The 19367-nt window shown below is 43.3% G+C and overlaps 1 protein-coding gene across 3 annotated transcripts; it reads right to left on the reverse strand.

The window, feature by feature from the left end:
* Positions 1–3995: 3995 nt before the first annotated feature.
* CLBA1 (clathrin binding box of aftiphilin containing 1) lies at positions 3996–15211 on the reverse strand. Of its 3 annotated transcripts, none has more exons than XM_069858938.1 (7): positions 15152–15211; positions 13947–14053; positions 13376–13862; positions 9119–9267; positions 7624–7753; positions 6232–6345; positions 3996–4750 (listed from the first exon to the last, which is right to left on the reverse strand). In XM_069858938.1, the coding sequence occupies exons 3-7, from the start codon at positions 13829–13831 to the stop codon at positions 4583–4585; spliced, it is 1017 nt and encodes a 338-aa protein (XP_069715039.1). In that variant the 5' UTR covers positions 13832–13862; positions 13947–14053; positions 15152–15211; the 3' UTR covers positions 3996–4582. The 3 variants fall into 3 exon arrangements, with proteins under 3 accessions (XP_069715039.1, XP_069715042.1, XP_069715040.1); XM_069858941.1 differs by having other exon boundaries at positions 13376–13867; XM_069858939.1 differs by lacking the exons at positions 13947–14053; positions 15152–15211 and having other exon boundaries at positions 13376–13934.
* Positions 15212–19367: the final 4156 nt, after the last annotated feature.

The following is a 19367-nucleotide window of genomic DNA, read 5'->3' on the forward strand; positions in this document are numbered from 1 at the left end:
TGCCTTGTAAAGGTAAACTGTAGTTTAGTCTTTTAAGAAGGTATTTTTTAAGTATTACTTTCAGGTCATATTGAGACTCTAACTTAAAGGTGAGGTAGGGGTTCATATACCTTCATCAGTTGTAGCCACACTGAAAAATCTGAACTGAAACGTACTGAGCTCTGTGCAGTGCAGTGCTGGTTCAAAGCAGGGTGACTGAGGAGGTGCAGGTACTACCTGGAGTGCTCTCTCTCTCACTATTCTGTATACTGGAAGTGAGGCTTAAAACAACTAACTATCCAGCTCAAACAAGCGTAAAATACACAAAAGAAAATAACCTATCCAATAGTTGTGTGAGGAAGGTGAGTTATGACCAGTTGCAAACCTAAATTTGAGCTATAAAATGCCAATATTAGAAGTGAAAAGTCAAGCTATTAATATGCCAAAGTGTGTCTATATAAATGTGTATTTTTAAAGCATGTGTTCAAGGGAGCTGGAGGATTTTTGGCACGGAGGTATCTGCCAGGCATTCACAGGCATCGTGCCTTGATTGAAAAATGAAAACAAAAAACCAAATTAAAAATGTTGCAACTTCATTCCATACATTTTTTCCCCTCATTGGGTCCTGTTTCTCCCAGCAGAGTGCTAAACTGGACTTTGACATCAAGCCTGCGCTGTGGGATAATGTTTTCTGAGGTTCTCAACCAGATTTCAGCAGAAGGTAGAACTTCTGTTAGATATGACTGAAGCAGGCCTGTCGTAGCTGCCAGCTGGGTTGTTTGGTTTTGTTTTCTTTGAATCCTCCTCCAGAATGGATCTGTCAGGTTAAACCCAGATCCACCATGAAGTTTAGAGGTTTAAGAGTTAATTTGAATGCAGCTCATTTTCAGCCAAATTCACTCTGCCATCTGACCTGATACTCCATTTTTTAATGGAAGGACTATTAAAACTCATCATCACTATTAAAAAGATGACAGTGCTTTTAAATTCTGTGATGGCCCTGCAACTTGAAAAGAACTTTCAAGCTTTCACAAGATTTTTTGTTTGCTTTTTACTCCAAGTTTTCTGCTTATGTCCAACCAATGGTGGATTTTAGTGTCCATGGAAATCAGCCTACGGTCTGGAATGCCTCTTTTGCTCTTGTTTTTAACCAAATACTACATATTATAAAAATGAGTCCACAAATACTAGGAATTTGCTGCTTCTAAAACAAAATTTTGCCTTCCTACTCTGTTCAACTTTAATGATTGTTGAAATCGATTGCCTAAAATTTTACTCACAGCTTCGAACAGAATGTACACTGAAATGTTTCCAGCCTTCCACAATGCAGTTGTTCTTTCCCTGCAAAACTATTTATGGTGTTCCCTCTACAAAGAGAACATTTCAGTAATTACATTCCTATTGTGAATTCTTAAAAACTTTGTCTATGGGTATGTTTTCCCACTGATCTCGGTGGAAGAAGGTATTTCTGTCTAGCTCTGCACTTGTCTTGCTTTAGTTTTCACCTTTTCCAAATCCTAAGCAAATGTCAAAACTCTGTGGTATTTGCTTTCTGCAAACACAGGGTACAGTAACACGTTTAGCTCATCAAAACTCAGTATTTTACATCTGAGAGCTCACAACTCTGATTAAAAACTATGAAATCCATAGCTTAAAGAAGACACAACGTTTTATTTCCTTGGCGTGCTGTTTTCACAGTGCAACCACCTGCTCCTCCTCGGCACAGCCACGCACTCGGAGCACTCGGAGCGTGGGTGCGCTTGGCCGGGTGCCGGGGAAGGCAGGAACAAGGAAATGAGTAAAGGAAATGAATAGCCAGTATTTGTGTAAAACACATCAGAGGGGTTTCCGGCACCCCTCGTTTCTCAGGATCACCACAAAAGGCAAGGCTACTTTCTACTATGCACTACGCCTGAATAATAGTCTGCTAAAACTTGGTTTGTCTCCCCGAGCATGCTCTCTTGTTAGTTCAGAGAAAAGAGAACCATTTTCTCTTTGCAAATACCTCCCAAAGGCGCACGTTGTGTCCAAATTCTGATGAGTGCTGGAGGGCTGCCAGGACTCCACAACTTTGAAGCTGAATTGAATTACTTTGTAGTTTCAGATCTGCTACTTTTTTTTTTTTTTACTACTTTCTTTTTCTTTATTTTTTTTTTTTTCCCAAAGGGAGGAACTTGTTGGCAGGAACCAGAGGTCTCGCTGCTGTCTTGCACAGCCCATGTCTACAGGCACTAAGGGCTCAGGTGGCTCTTATCGTCTGTCCAAAAAGCAGAGTTCTAAAATGAAATGCACCCCAGCAGTTTTTCTTCCTGCTGAATCATAAAGGGCTAGTGAAGGGGCTGGAGAACAAATCTTACAAGGAGCGGGGCTGGGGGAACTGGGGTTGTTTAGCCTGGAGAAGAGGAGGCTGAGGGGAGACCTCATTGCGCTCTATAACTACCTGAAAGGAGGTTGTAGTGAGGTGGGTGTTGGTCTCTTCTCCCGAGTAACAAGTGATAGGACAAGAGGAAATGGCCTTAAACTGTGTCAAGGGAGGTTTGGATTGGAGATTAGGAAGGATTTCGTCAAAGAAAGGGTCATCAGGCCCTGGAACGGGCTGGTCAGAGAGGCAGTTGAGTCACCACCCCTGCAGGTGTTTAAAAGGTGGGTGGGTGAGGAGCTTGGGAATATGATTTGGTAGTGAACAGGTACAGTTGGACTCAATGATCTCAAAGGTCTTTTCCAACCTAATGATTCTACAAAATTCCACCCCCTCCCCCAGTCTGTACTTGGACAGGGCTGAAAAAGCTGCTAGTGTGAGGGAAATATGTATTCACCCTTCCCCTGGGGTAACTGCAAATCATTCTTTGATACGTTGAGCTGATGTCAGTGAAAGCAAAGGCTCACTGGCTAGCCCAGGAGAAAAGAGGGCCTCTGGGATCTGGTGCATCAGCCGGTGCTGTACACGCTACAGCTTGTTCTCCCAAGGCCCTCTGCAGAGCTCTGCTTGTCTGAAAGCACAAATAAGGGATTTTACTGTCATAATTGACTTCAACCTCAACTATCCATCATTTATTGGCAATTTGCTATTTTATGAGTTTATGACTACAACTCATTTAATACATCTTTACGTACTCTAAAAGACCTACAAGGGAAATTGAAAATTAATCCAAATCCAGTGAAATCCAGAGAAGACTCGGGGAGACCTTACAGAGACCTCCCAGTACCTAAAGGGGAGCTACAGGGAAGCTGAGGAGGGGCTCTTTACCAGGGAGAGCAGGGTTTGGATGAGGGGGAACGGTTTTAAGCTGAAAGAGAGGAGATTTAGATTAGATATTAGGAAGGAATTTTTTACTGTGAAGGCAGTGAGGCATTGGCGCAGGTTGCCCAGAGAAGTCTTGGATGCCCCGTCCCTGGATGTATTCAAGTCCAGGCTGGATGAGGCTTTGAGCAACTTGATCCAGGTGTCCCTGCCCTTGGTAGAGGGGTTGGAACTGTATGGGCTCTAAGGTCCCTTCCAACCCAAACTGTTCCATGATTCTAAGGGCTGGAATCCACCAGTGCTTTATAATATACTTAATACTAAGAACAGAATAGGCATGTAAAATAAATTGACTTAGTTTGCGAATATCCAAGTTTGTTCCCTGCTTTTAACACATAAAATGTCAGTTGCAGTGCTTAGCAACTCTTTAAAATAAAAAGCCATATAAAATTCTTGTATTCAGAATGGCCGACACAGTAAATAGATTAGTACTAATCTTAAAAGTTATTACCTATGAATAAATAAAGTTGCTGCAGCTGGCAAGGAAGCACCATGGCTTATATGGATGATTGCATCCTTTCTGGCACTCAAACATGCAGGAAGATGGGCAATATAGTTGATAGTTACTATAAAATTTTAAAAGAGCAGCAATTTACAGCTCTGTGCAGTGCAAGTCCTGAGCTACATTGCTGTTAAGTTTTAACAGGCATGGTTATGGGTGGAATGCTTGGTGGCTGAATGAATCCACGAAGTTCTACAACAATCAGCTCCAAGAAGGTGATTTATTTCAGTGAGAAACCAACACTAGAACAAAATGTTTCACTGACCCTCTCCATATTACCACAGCAACTTTATCAGTTGGGAGCTCAACCACTTTTATTTTTCTAAACCCCAGCGAAAGCCACCAGAGATAAAAGGCTGTGCTCATGATGTTCAGCAGTGTCCAAGTAACAGATCTCAGCTGTTCCAAACTGGATCAAACATGAGGGGAGATGGTGACAAGGCACACTTCACAGATTTTGGCAGGGAAACAAGGTTTTTTATTGAAGAGGCATTAGGGCCTGAAAGGTCAGTAGTTCAGGAGAGCGGTTGGTCCACCAGAGTGTGTCACGTGTGGCTGCAGCTGGATTCACTGCAAGAGATGTGACTGCAGCAGAACTTAGCAGGATGAAATTACCCCTTTGACTTCACAACTAAACAGGATAAATACCTTCTAGTAATGTGGCTTTAGGTACTTCATATGTAGTAATATGTGACTTTCCTAAAGAATGTATATAGTCTATAGTACCAAGCCAGTAACAAAATGAAGGTAAACTGCATTCGGCTCAAAAAGAAAAAAAAAGATTAAAAAGTGCATTTGGTTCAACAAACATCACTACTGAAAAACTTCAGTTTTAGATTGTGTTTAGCAAAAATGTGCTTCTTCTTTGGCGCTGTTATATATTGCATGTTTCCATCTGAAGATGTGGTTTTTAAAAAGAGGTTATGGGTGAAAAGATGACCGTGTCTAGAATCCGATGACACAGAGAGCTGAGTGAAAAAGAAAAACTAAGTTAGTTTTTTTACAGTAGGTTAGTTACATGGCATATATCAATCTAATTTTTACACAGAGTTCATAAAAATAAAACTAGCATAAGAAAAAAATGACGTAACTAGGAAGATAAACAGAGAACATCCCACTATATGAGATATAAACTTCCTTAGAAGTTAGAAATGGCAAACATACATTTCCTAATGAGCTCTACTTTGAGACACCAAGCTGCAGGGGTTGTTCTTTCACTTCAGAGGCTACTCCAGAAAAATATTTCCCATTTACTTTAATTTTGTATCATTATTCTTTTTAATTTTATTCCTTCTTCATCCATCTTGAACCACTTCTTCTTTGCCTACACCCTGCCTCTGTATTTTACACATTTCCAGGTGTCAGCTACCGTGGCCCCACCCTCATGTACTCATCGAAGAATGCAGAACTGAATTATAAAGGAATAAGCTGGACAGTCTCTTTCAGTTTCCTTTCTGAATTCTCCAGCCTAACATCTCTTATGCACAAGGTTCCCAGAACAGCACACGACTTCACTGTCCAATGCAAGTAAACAGAATAAAACATAGCAAGGAAAGCATGTGTCAAACAATGCATCTCCACAGCAACAACAGCTACTCAAGTTTATTCTCCACTAGGAAAGGACCTTGTGTTAAGAATATTCACCCAAAATACTTCGTTAAAAACAGAATGTGACCGATTGTTTATTTTTTTTAAAGCAATGGGGAATGACAACATTTTCCTTCCAACTTGCATTACATTAGCAAGAAAACAACGGAGCTCATTAAGGAATATTTGACTAAAGACATAAATGCACCACCAACAAAGTATTTCAATTTAATTTCTCTATTGTAACACAGCTTAAAAATAGTAATATTCTCAAATCCTTGTAATTATAATATCAGTTCTGCCTTCCTCCTTAAGTAGCTCCTGTTTTTTTCTCAAGGGAACAAACCAAATCTGAGTCATTCTGAATATCTGAAATACAAGTTTGAATACCATTTTTTCTCTACCAGCCTCGCTTCTAATGTCTCCCTTACCATAAAATTTAAGAATGAGTATTCTCAGTGATCGGCATGTTCATCCTTCTACAGACACGCTTATTTTCCTTTGTCATCAGAGTATCCAGACTAGGTTTTAATATATTACTGCTGTCTCTCAGCCAATAAGTAATTTGGTCTAAAATCCAGCTTATGCAATGAATAACCTTATATTTCGGTATCCCCTAAATTATATTGCTTTATGTTTGGTCTGTTATATTGTTTCTTTTATAAAACTGTCAGATAGGCTTCAAAGAGGAAAAATCAACTCCACATCCAAATAATTATATTGGGACCAGACAATTACATTAGGATATATGCTAGAAGGAATACGATAAATGGCAACATTAGGACATACGGCTACAGGACAGAGGAACATGTAAAATACACTCTATTTTCTCTGCAGAACTTACTTTCAGAGCAATTCCTACCTTGGTCTGGATCAGTGCTTTGCAATCATTAGCACCAAATCCATCAAATCTGAAGTCTTCATTAACTTCAACATTTGATTCCTCAAAAATGTCATCCTGGCTCCCTGAAAAGTTCTAATACAACATAATTTACATTTTCTTTACAAATTTCTATCTGATCTCAAAGCATATAATGTAAAGAGAGAAGTTTCTTTCAGCTAACAATAACAATTAAACTTTACTTTCTGAAGCTGTATGTGCCCCTCTTGTGTTAAAACAATTTTATGCCAAAATAAGTTGTACACACATGAATCTAATTGTGACTTAAAATAAATTAATTAAATAGCCATTTCCAATGAAAATGAGCCTTAACCTACACAGAAAATAGCCGAGAAATACACCTTCATCAATACAGTCAAAAGCCATACAATTTTCCAGTAAAAAAGAAGAAGCAATTACCTAAGTTTACGTTGCCAGGCATTGATTTAATGCAACTGTATCTATGGGCAAAAAAGGAAGAGAAGGGGAGCTTAACTATGCTGGAGAATTTTCTCCCATTCTCTCCTGGTAACTAACACTTACAAAAGTGTCTTTCAAGTGCAGAATAAGTCCTATACCTTCAGCACTATTCTTCAGTTTATATATAACTTGCATGAAAGGCCAAACATCAATAAAATCAAAACTGAACACAGTACCCTCCAAGCTTCAGCAATCAAATTCTCAGCTGAAACAGTTACTTCTGAAAACCACATGTGACTAATTTGTCCCAATTGAATAACCAGGTTGAATACTAAGTTATCCCTGATACCTTTATCTTCTCAAAACAAGAGTTTAGACAGAGACATTTCTTCTTGAGATCTTTCAGTACTGTTGGTTTGGGCCTAATTCAATTTAAAACATATTCCTCTCCCTCAAGCCTTGCATAGACAGATAGAATAGCTTTAGGAAAAGGGAGATGGAACACACTTGCAGTTCATATACAGTAAAAACATCCAGTAATTACTTCCAACAGCTTCTCTGATTCGAATCTGATTTTCACTTAATGGAAAGGTATTAGAGGCTAACAATTTTCTAAGACTCTGAGTAAGAAAGAAAACGATCTTACTGCACACACATCTGAAAGCTAATTCTAAATTGACACCAAAGCTGAACGTACCACCTAATGCAACAGGGCATTACATAGTGCAGACATCGACGTAGCAACGATCAAAATGTGATTCCGCACAATTTCACAGTTACTTACACATAATGATGAGAAAACACTAGACTACCATTTTAAAAGGCTCTCTGTAAAAAAGAACTTATGACTCTCACAGATCTAGTTCCTCATGCATCTGCATGTAGAGCTTAACAAAAATCAGATTAATAACCAAGCATTTACGCTGGCATACTAGCAAACTGTTGTCCAATTACCTTTTGATTTGCATCTACTCCAAGAACACTCAAGAGGTTTTCTTGGCAATGAGATTTACTCCAGGGATGTCTTAAGCTGGGGGTATTATCAGTGTCTCTAAGCATTCTCCATATGTTTCCAGAATCAACACTAGGAAAGAAAAGACAATTTAAGGTTAAGAGATGTGCAAATTTTCCAGTGAATACCTTAGCATCTTTTACCACATATGGTCATGTACCACCTTGATCTAAAAAGCAACTTATCTTAAAAGTATTTCTCCATTCATTCAAATTTTCAACCCAACGTCCCAAAAAGCAAGCCTGACAATTAATGGAAACAGCTCAATTGCTTCTGTGAAATGTGGGGAGAGCTCAGCCCTATTAATTCTGTGCTTTGCATTTTGTGTCTCTCAAACCTTTCTCCTTCCTATCAGCCACGCTCCTCTGCTGCCACTCAGGTGGATAACCTGCATCTGCTCCACATGCTGCAAAACAAGCCAAAGGCACACACTGCTGAAACAGTGAGAATTAGAGCTCCCTCTACACAGTACTTTAGATCCTTATATTGCATTCATCCTAAATAAATCCAGTTACTTTTTCTGCTAGTACAGGCTGCAGTTATCATTGATCTTAGTTATTCACCACAGTATATCAGGGCTCTTTGTCTGTAGCTGGTACTCTGCTATAATATTGCAGATTTTTTACATTCATACCATATTTCTCCATGAGTTTGAGGCTTATTGAAATATAACGCATATGCAAGGAACTTGTTGAAAGGATGCCCACACTAAATATTCAATTAACTTTCTGTGATTCTTACAACATTTACAAAGTGTGGTCTGACCCAGGTTTCTAGGTACAAAGCCTATGCAAAAATAACTACAATAATGTTCAATGACTACAATAGTGCTTAAAAGCTGCTGCTCCTTCAAAAGCTGCACGTAATAAATCTAAAAATGTTCTGATTGTCTTAAGAGAGAGATTAGTTAATGATACAAATTTTTATTAACATAAGCCCAGGAAAGATGCCAGATGCACCATAAATTCTGAAGCACATCTGGTTAAACATGAGGTTTCCACCTGGGAAAGCTGGGGAGGAGGGAAAAAAAGTGAGTGGGTTGGCAGTAGTAGCAGCAGCAATGCTCCTGCCTCAGATGACGAAGAAATAAGTCAGATGTGTTGTAAAGAAAGGAGAGCGAACAGGAAGAACAGGCTGCCTGTTGGGTGTTCTGGCATTCCAGAGGCTTAGTCATAAGGAGGCACACCAATGGCAGGAAAAAACCCAGGCAGGAATTTGTGATTTTTATATCTTCCCTTCCTTGTTTTCCAATATTAAAACAAAATCCATTTCCTTTAACAATATAAAATTGCTTGGATCTATATGCTGAAAGAGCATAGTGATTTAAAGGACTTTTAAGTTCACCTGCAAGTGCCATTGATTTTTAACTTACGAAATAAACAGTGTAATTCCTGAGGAACTTTTTTTTTTTTTTAACTGTTGATCTGAACTCATTACCAAATTTGATTCTTCATAAGTTCAGGAATCCCAGCGTCTTCATTATTTGTATTAAGCACTTGATCTAAGCTTCTTATGCTCTCTTTGGACTGTGATACAAAGATTTCTGGAAAGCCCAACTTGAAAATATCCTCATAGCTGTTGTTTACCTAGAAAAAACAGAGTTTTGTTACATATGTTATACAGCTCAATCCAAGGTTCACGAAGGAAATCCAAAGACTACGATGTTTCCAGAGCCTGTATTATTGAGGGGTTTAAAATTTTGTATTAATGATAATGACACAGAGGGACTGATACTGTGGTTCAGCGTTTTGCAAAAGTCTTAGAGTTTCTGACATGCATTAGTCTCTAGCTTCCCAGCTACATTATAGACCAGTTTGTTGTCAAGGCTTCTTCCTCTGCTCAACTAATTCAGCTTAGGTCAAAACAGATGTAAACATCAATTGAAAAGCTTCTTTTGCTAACTTAGTATTCAAACACACATAATTCAGCCAAATCATAGAATGGTTCGAGTCAGAAAGAACATTAAAGATCATCCAGTTCCACCCCCCTGCCATGGGCAGGGGCACCTTCCACTGGATCAAGTTGCTCAAAGCCTCATCCAACCTGGCCTTGAACACCTCCAGGGATGGGGCAGCCACCACTTCTCTGGGCAACCTGTTCCAGTGCCTCACCACCCTCACAGTAAAACCATTCTTCCTAATTTCTAATCTAAATCAACCCTCTTTCAGCTTAAATGTAACATCATTACTAAATGCCATAGTTACCAATAAGAGAATGGCCTCAAGCTCCACTGGGGGAGGTTTAGGCTGAACATTAGGAAAATTTTTTTCACGGAAAGGGTCATTGGGCACTGGCAGAGGCTGCCCAGGGAGGTGGTTGAGTACCCTTCCCTGGAGGTGCTTAAGGGATGGGTGGACGAGGTGCTAAGGGGCATGGTTTAGTGTTTGATAGGAATGGTTGGACTCGATGATCCGGTGGGTCTCTTCCAACCTGGTTATTCTATGATTCTATGATTCTAAGTGCTTGCACTCTGTAAAGATGCATAAAAGCTGGGGTCAGTATGTCTCTCTGTCCTTGTATTTGCACCAAACTTTTTCCAGCCTATGTTAATAATCAGAGCCAGAACTACATATTGTTTCTCCTCTAGCAGTGATGAGGAATGAACACAGTGACAGGAAAGATCCAAACTGGCCTCCTGGAAATAACATGGTTATCTGAAGACTAAAAAATACATATACAAGAGAAAATGTACACAATTTACATCCTATCCTAAAGGGACGCTACCATGCCATCTGGTCCAGAAACTTTGTCTTTATATTCCTGCAAAGAAGGAATTGCTGCTATTTTCTAAATGAAAGCAAATAATTGACTTCAACACCCTGCAGAGGGTCTGCAATCCAAGAGCAGCAACCCTGTGTGAAAACTAGAGAGTTTGTTTTCTTTGCCTAACAATCAACAATTTAATCTGAAAAATATAAGTTTGGATACTTCATATTTTTACAGGTTCATTTAATAGCAACTCAAACAGCTGGAATAAATTGAGATATTTCTAGTTTCATTATACTGAACTCAGACAAATGTAATGAATATTGAGAGATTTAATCTAATGGATGAGTGGGCAAAATTGACAGAGCTGGTAGAAGGTATTTCTGAGTATCCTTAAAGAAAAAGAATTTCTTTAATTTCCCTTGGCCAGGGAAGCTGTGGCTGCCCAATCCCTGGAGGTGTTCAAGGCCAGGTTGGATGGGGCCTTGGGCAGCCTGACCTGGTGGGAGGTGTCCCTGCCCATTGCAGGGGGTTGGAAGTGGATGGGCTTTAAGGTCCCTTCCAACCCAAAGTATTCTATGATTCTATCCTATGATTCTATGAATCTGCGTCTCACGCTGCTCCTTCCTGAAGTCAAGCCTTGCTAAATTGCCTGTTCTGAAGGGGAACTGCTGAGGCTCCTAGAAAGTTCTTTGAATATTGACCAAAGTGCCCTAATACTTTAAATTGATTTGTAAATTATTTCAGTAGACTGAACTTACAACAGGGATACTATATGGAGAAGGACTTTTGAGAAGTGGAATTCTATGCAAGCACATGTGCTAAAGCATTAATGGACAGTCATGGTCAAGGAAAAAGCCCTCTAAGAAGATTCCAAGCCTTAAAAGGGGTGGTAGCTAAGGAAAAGTCAGGCAGCTGCCCTTGGCTTTGGGGTGGGGTGGAAATGACAGCCAGAGAAGCGTGACTCGAGGGAGGCACAGGCCTGCCTTCTTTGTAACACCTTCTTAGAGCCTGTTGTGTTGCTCCAACATGCGTAGAAGTCACTGGCTTACAGTTTACCCAAGCCAGACGAAACAGCCAGCATACAGGAAAAGTGCAAGGGTTTTTTTGGTATTATATTTGTTATTATCTACTTCAGCAGGTGTTTCTAATACAAAATTTCAGCGTATTTTCATTTACGCAGTAGCTTTATAGTGATTGTAAAAATCAGAAGGCACAAATTTCACATCCATGCTTTTGGAACAAATCCTCTATATCTTATTATATCAAAATGCTCCGGCGCTTAAGTGAGAACACCAGTCCCTCTCACAATGGTCACTATTTAAGGAGCACATGAAAAATCCTTAAAGTTATTCAATCCTGTAGGCAAAGTATCCAGCTACTGCAAGGAAATTAGTGATTGTTTAAATCTTAAAATACATGATTCTTCCCTGGACTGACATTGTTTAATTAACTGAAGTGTTTGATACTGATGGTCAGACCTCTGATGTCAGACAATCTCCAGAGACCCCTTCCAAGTTGCCCAGACTTTTTTTCGTTGAAAGAGGTTACGATCCCAAACAAACAATACAAAATGCCCAGCGATGAAGGATGTGCTACCAGAATATTCTACACCCAAAGAAATCTCTAGCAGCTCTGCAGCTGTTTCTCTACCCTGAGACAAGAAAAGACAACTTGTAAGTCCAGGCACAGTTAAAATACAGCTCACACTGGACATGTCCTTTTGCCTGTAATAAACACAAAAAATAAAGCGAAGGCTTCAGTAAGATTAAGATCTACTGCTTTTGGAAAGAAATCAAACAATGTGCTATATTCTATTTCAGCTCCAGTCATTACATACTCCTTTTCTTCAATATAAGGCTTCTAGTCCCGAGTTACCAGTATTACGAACAATGTAAATTTATGCGTACTGTTAACCAGTTGTCCTGTGATCTCCACTCCATCAGTGCTGGAGAGCCTACCCCCACGCACCTTTGTGCTTTCCCTAGTCTCACCTCAGCGACAGGTGAAGTTCCCATGCAAGGGCAAGAAATCCTGTCTCCCAAAACCCTTCAGTTTGCTTTGCATACCAAAAACCTCTCTGGCAGACTACTAGCAGTAAGCTATTAGTGCTACCGATTAACTCTGAGGAATTCAATTGCTCTCTTTTTCAATGTTTTAACATAGGATAAAAGTAGCAAGAATGAGGGTGGTTTGTTTCTTATTTGTACATTCTTATTTTTCTTCTGTTGCTTTGCTCACTTTGGTGATGCATGTTTGGTAAACATGGAAACACTAAGTACAGCAAGGTATAATCCTTACCCTGAACCTTTTTTGTTCTGGTAAGGATACACTATATTATTTATTCAGATTATTACTTCTAACATTGTGTTAGAGAACGTAACATCCTAAGCTAGAAAGTGAATGATATTAAATTATTTCTATTAAATTTCTTTCGCCATTAACTTCCACCCAAAATCAGCCTAAAATAATAGAATCGTAGAATAGTTTGGGTTGGAAGGGACCTTAAAGGTCATCAGGTTCCAAACCCCCGGCAGCGGGCAAAAAGGCTGCTGGATTATTTAGGCAATATCTCAAATATTGGTTTATTCAATAAGGTTGCAGGTAGCTCATAGAACTTTTGTCGGTCCCGGTTTTGTTACCCACCTTCCTGATTTTTTGTTTCCTTTACTCATTCCTGCCTGTCTTTGAAATCGTGCACACTTCAGGGCAAGGTTCTCCATTGCTACGGGCTTACTTACTCCTAGTGCCTAGAAGCAAAGTAGCACGTTACATTCTTTAAAGCTCTCCAGGAGGGTAACTTAAGTGTTTGTCAAACACTGTAAAGAAGTTGCTTTTGTTCCACTTGAGTTAGCTGTGCAGTAGGTTGACAGTGTCTCTCCCTGTACAGCGTTATCCTCTATAGAGAAGGCACTCAGAAACAAATCTTCAGATGCAGGAAGCAGTAACACAAACATTTATGGTCTTTGGTTTACTATCAACACATACCTCACTTAGAGAGCTTGAAGGCTCCTGTATCCCACTCTGTAGGGGTGGCTCAGAGCAAAAGCGACCAGCAGAGGCTCTGCAGTATCCTCTGCTCAAGTCCGTATCAGCTCCAGAAGTTTTTATTGAATTCGGCAAAACGTCAGGATTATGACTGAATCTCTCTGATTCGTCTAAGGGCTCCTTGAAGCCTTCAAAATCACCCCAGGAACCGCTGGGTTCCGAGGTACTGTAACTGCTCTCAGCAAACCCTTCACAACTTCTCCCTTTGCTGCTCGCAGGGAGGCTTTGCTGCGTTACTTCGAGACTAATAATTTTTTCATTAATTGTCCTTTCATTCAAGTTACAGTCACTTTCGTCGAGAGATGTAGCACCTACTGCAGCTGCTGGGTCTTTTAGAGACATCAGGCGAGATGTGTCTGGATTAGCAAGACTTTCTACCCGTGACAGGCTCTGCATCTCAGTTTACAGAAAGTTCATTTGTTGAAATCTGTACTGCAAAAAAAGGCGACTGAAGTTCAGTTGCATTAGAAAACTGAGTATTTCCTAAACAGAAGCAAATTCTTCATCTCACCCGAAGAATTATAACACTGATAAATCAGAACAGGGCGTCCTTCAGCCTCCCCTCCAGCAATCCGCATGTGTGTGTTAATCAGTCTCGTTTCTGTGCAGGACACCAGCCTGCAAAGAAAGAATTATAAATAAATACGTCTGTGATAAGGGCTGTGTAGGAATAAAGAGTGATAGCTGATAAGGCAGGGGAAAGAATGCTCAGGGTAGAAAAAACACATTCCAGTACTGTACAATTTAAAATTGCCATGGGCAAAAATGTTTAAAACTTACACTTAACTATTTGCCCACACCACAGGAAAGCCATGAAACCAGTGAACAGGGCAGCCTGATCCAGTAGGATGTGTCCCTGACCATGGCAGAGGGCTTGGAAATAGATAATCTTTAAGGTGACTTCGAACCCAAACTATTTTACGATTCTGTGATTCTATGAATATTCAGAAAACACTGAACAGAAGTTGTTGGATTGTCACTGATTGAACAAACAGGAGAGAAACTGAAATAACGACAGATAATATCCAATGCCTACTAAATATTTCCTGTAATTGTTGATTTAATCCACCTCGTGTGCTCGCACACAGAGCTCTTTTTGTCTGCATGGGCTTTCTCTGCCCAAAAGCTCATTGAAAGGGTGAGTGTGACTCGCAGCTACACGGGGCCCGGCTGCTCAATCCTGTGAGAAACACAACGCTCCCAGCTGTTTGTGCAATTGAGAGAGACCGAATCACGGAATCATAGAATCATAGAATAGTTTGGGTTGGGATGGACCTTAAAGATCATCTAGTTCCATGCCCCCTGCCATGGGCAGGGACACCTCCTACATAGAATCATAGAATAGTTTGGACTGGAAGGGACTTTAAAGAAAGAATAAGTTCGTTTTCCCATCTGTGAACGATGCAGGTGATGCTGCCTTTATCCTTTTTCACCAATCGCATCTCCTCCAGCGCTTTCCCGCCCGACAAGCCGGTTCGGGGGCTCCACCGAAACCATTTCAGACACCACCAGGCATTTTGTGCTCGACAGACGGAACACACCACGGGGTTTTTCCGCCCAGGTTCACCCCGCAGGTGTTACAGGACCGGCCCGGGGGACACGCGGGGCGCCCCCAAGCCCGGTGGGGACCTCGCCCCGCAACCGAGGAGGGGGACAGGCGGGTGCGGGTCCTTAGGGCCGCTCGGGGCGGCGCCGCCCGCGGGGAAACAGCCTTACCGCCCGTCCGGGACCCGGAGCAGCCGCCGCGGAGGGTCGCAGCGCTGCGGCCAAGGTGTGCGCCCGGGGGCGGGGACAAGGTACGGGGGCGGGGACAAGGTATGTGAGGAGGCCGGGAGAGGGGGCGTGGTCAATGTGTTGGGGGCGTGGCCAATGTGTGTAGTCTGGAAGAGGGGGCGTGGCCAATGTGTTTGGGGGCGTGGCCAATGTGTGTGGGCCGGAAGAGGGGGCGTGGCCAATGCCTTTCGGGGCGTGGTCAAGGTGTGTGTAGCCCGGAAGAGGGGGCGTGGTCAATGTGTTTGGGGGCGTGGCCAATGTGTGTGGTCTGGAAGAGAGGGCGTGGCCAATGTGTATGGGCGCGTGGCCAAGGTGTGTGTGCAGCCCGGAATAGGGGACGAGGCCAATGCGTGTGGAGGCGTGGTCAAGGCGCATGGCCGTGGCTAAGGTATATAGGGGCGTGGCCAAGGCACGCAGGCAGCCTGGAATTGGGGGCGTGGCCAAGGACTGCAGGGTGGATTGGGAGATGGGGCGTGACCATGGCATATGGTGGCGTGAGGAAGCTTTTATGGGGGCGTGGTCAATGTGTAAGGGGCGGGGTTTGTGGGGGGCGTGGCCAAGGTGTGTGGCAGTGCCGCCCAGTGGAGGGCGTTGAAGAAGTGGGCGTGACCGATGCGTGTGGGGCGGGGCTTGGGCAGGAGGGGGCGGGACCAAGGTGTTTGGAGCATATTGGGAGATGAGGGGGCGTGGCCACAGAGTACGGGGCGCGGCCAATAGGTAAGGGAGCGTTTGGCTTGGAAGGGGTGTGGCCAAGGTGTCTGGGGCGGGGTTTGCACGGAAGCAGGCGTGGCCAGGGAGTGCAGGGCGGGGCTTGGGCAGGAGGGGGCGGGACCAAGTTATATAGAGGCGTGGCCAAGGTGATGGGATGGGACAGGAGGGGGCGTGACCAAGGCTTATAGGGCGGGGCTTGGACTGAAGGGGGCGTGACCAGCAGGGAGGAGATGCCAAAGTGGGCGGGGTCAAGGTGTGTGGGGCGTGGCCAAGGCCTGCGGACGCGGGGCTGAGGCCGAGGGGGCGCGGCCAATGAACGGGGCCGTGGTTAATGCGTGGGGGGGGGCTGAGGCGTGAGGCCTGGGGTCACAGACGGGAGCCCACTGTGCAGGATGGAGGGTGCAGTGGAGCCCCCTGACCCTCTCAGCTTGGGGGCTGCTTACCAGGACTGGCAAGAGAGTGCCCGGCCTGTGACCCCCTCAAACAGTCCTGTCCAGCGATCCCCTTCAGTGAATCGGTCCAGCAATCCCATCCAGTGGTTCCACCCAGCAATTCCCTCCAGCAACCTCCTCCTGAGATCTCTTCCAGTGATGGCCTCCAGGGATACCTTCCTGCATTGCCCTCCAGCAGCCCCTTCCTGCAGTCCTCTCCAGTGATCATAGAATCACAGAATCGTAAAATAGTTTGGGTTGGAAGGGACCTTAAAGGTTATCTAGTTCCAAGTCCCCTGCCCTGGGCAGGGACACCTCCCACTGGATCAGGCTGCTCAAAGCCCCATCCAGCCTGGCCTTGAACACCTCCAGGGATGGGGCAGCCACAGCTTCCATGGGCAACCTGTGCCAGTGCCTCACCACTCTCATGGTGAACAAATCCTTCCTTATGTCTAGGATCCCATGCAGTAATCCCCTCAAACAGTCCCTTCTAGTGATTCACTCCAGTGATCCCCTCCAGCAGTCCCCCCCAGTGGTCTCCTCCTGCAATCCCCTCTAACAGTCCCCTCCAGTGATCTTGTCCATTGATCCCATCCACCAATTCTCTCCACTGGTTCCCTTCAGTAATCCTCTCCAGCAATCCCCTCCAGTGGTCCAGGGCAGCCAGGGAACCTCAGCCACCTCACAGCCAAGTCTGGTGAAGTCTCCGGTCTCTCCACTTCCCCAGTTTCCTGGCCTTGGGTCACTGCAATTTTCTTCACCTGCACCTCCTTTGGGTTAAACCCACCCTGCGGTCTTCCAGCTAGGAGTCGTCCCCCACCTGCTAGGAAGGGATTTCTTTTAAAAGACAGGATGTGAAAAAGAAGTGCATTCACATTTTTGCAGCTGCTTTCTGCAGTCTGCTAGGCTAAGGGCATATGGGTTGATGGTGGCAGTGGTTTATGTTTGGTTTTAATTCAAGAAAAGCTAAAATCCTCTCATAATTGCACAATTCCAGGCTACTGACTTAATGAAAGTAGCAAACAACCCACCCAGGAATATAATTTCATGATAAAATGGTAGGAATTGGCCATGACAGTCTCTCAGGATCTCCTCTTCCTCGCTCCCTCTGTCTGCCCCTCAAGGTGACTGGTTGTTCCCCCTCTCTGCTGAGGCTGGGACGTGATCTCCTTGTTGGATCAGACAAAGAGAGAAGACGTGTGGACCCGTTGCCTTGTGGCTGGGGGTGGCCACTTCTTCTCACCCACGTCCTAAGGAGCAGAGGTGTGGGCTGGGGGCAGCATGCCCAAGGCTAGCTGGGGGGCAGAAGGAAGTGCAGCCACCCTGTCCTTGAGGCTGGGTTTAACATCTGGGCAGTCCCAAGCAACAGTGGACAGTTGTAAAAGCAAGAAAATAGGTTTTCTGGAGCAAAGCCCAAAGTAAAAAGCATTTTCTAGGCATTACAGTACAGGCACAGAGACGTGCAATCCCCTCCCACGCATCTGACTCCCATTCCAGGCTGTAATGCTTTATGTAAGGGTGAGAGGCTGAATTTGGGAGCAATGCCCAGACACAGAGCCAAAGAAACTTCATTGGTGAATCTCTGAAAGGCTTTGTAATTTGTTTTCTTCCTGCTTTGGAGCAGTTTCTTGCCCTCCGTGGCCATCCTGTGGCAACCTGCAGCTCTGAGGATACCTGACCAGCTCAGCGAGACCATGATTCAGCCCAAAGTGCCTGACGCTTGTTGGGATATCATCATCATCCTACACTACAGTCAGTTTGTGCTGCAGGGACCTCTCGGGTTCCGTCTCTCTTTTCAGTTTTGAAGGAAGCTCAGAATTTTTTCAGCTCCTGTGATTGTTTTGGTTAGCTGTGTTTTCGCTTTTGTCTTCTAAAGGGAAAAGGCTATAAATAGCTGTGCAGAGGCTAAAATGCTCCTCTCTGTACCATGCTTTGCATCTGGAAGGGAAGGGGCACATGAGTTTTCCAAACCTGCCTCTACCCTGCCAAGTTCAAGCTGTCTTTACAGTTCAACTGGGAGAGCTGGTGAGCATCCATAGCTGCTGCAGATCTTAGAAACCTCAGTGTAGGAAGAGAAAAAAACATATGGTGCCTTCTTCCCTGAATAACATCAGTAACTTTAGTAAGGACTTGCCATGTAACGGTGTTGTTTGTTTCTCTATTCAGCACATCTTCTAAGCCACCTCAGGAAAACCAGTTGCTAACCCCAAGTCCCTGCAGAGGAAGTGATTGGCTGCACCATCTGCTGGATGTACCTCCTGCTGCCTCCTCTCTTCGGCAAACACAGCTGCAAACTCACAGGATCACTCCAAGAAAAATCTGCTTTGGGCAGGTTTTCAAATCAGAAGGAGTCAGCGTGGGCTGCCCTGCAAAGTGCACTTCACCTGCCCTGCTCTGAATTCACTCTTGACTCAGACCAGCTGAGTGTGAGTGTGACAGCTGCTGCTGAGATATCTAACTTGTGTTTTAGATGACATCCTCTCATAGACTGACTAGTTTAAGTTAAAAGCAATATCATGGTGGATTAAGAGTTTTCCCCCCTGGAGTGCATTGGAGTCAGAATTCATGTTTGGGGGACATGTCCTATGATTTTGTCTGACATATACCAGGCCCTGGGATTTGTCCCGTAACTACAACGTTAAATCAATAGTTTCTTTTTGAACAATCACTTTTTTTTTTTTAACAATAACACAGTCTTTATTTAAAAGGTAAATATGCCAAAAGGTTCAAATATGTGCTGTAAGCTTACATTTAGACACATACATCCATTTAGTAGAGCAGAACCTCACTACTCAAAATTCACCAGCTCAAATGATTTGATTGGGCACTCATCTGCAGATGCTCTTAGAGTTCCTGCCACCATTTCTACTGGAAAATTATTTCAGTTTAGTACACATACTCTAGAATTAGTCATCTTTTCATTTTGTCCTTTGGAATAATACCAGTTGCAATGAACAAATCTCAACATAATAACAGGAAAGTATTTACTTTCTGAGCAAATCAGGACCACACCTCTA

This window comes from Phaenicophaeus curvirostris, chromosome 5 (genome assembly GCF_032191515.1).
Source record: "Phaenicophaeus curvirostris isolate KB17595 chromosome 5, BPBGC_Pcur_1.0, whole genome shotgun sequence".
Classification (NCBI taxonomy): domain Eukaryota; kingdom Metazoa; phylum Chordata; class Aves; order Cuculiformes; family Cuculidae; genus Phaenicophaeus; species Phaenicophaeus curvirostris.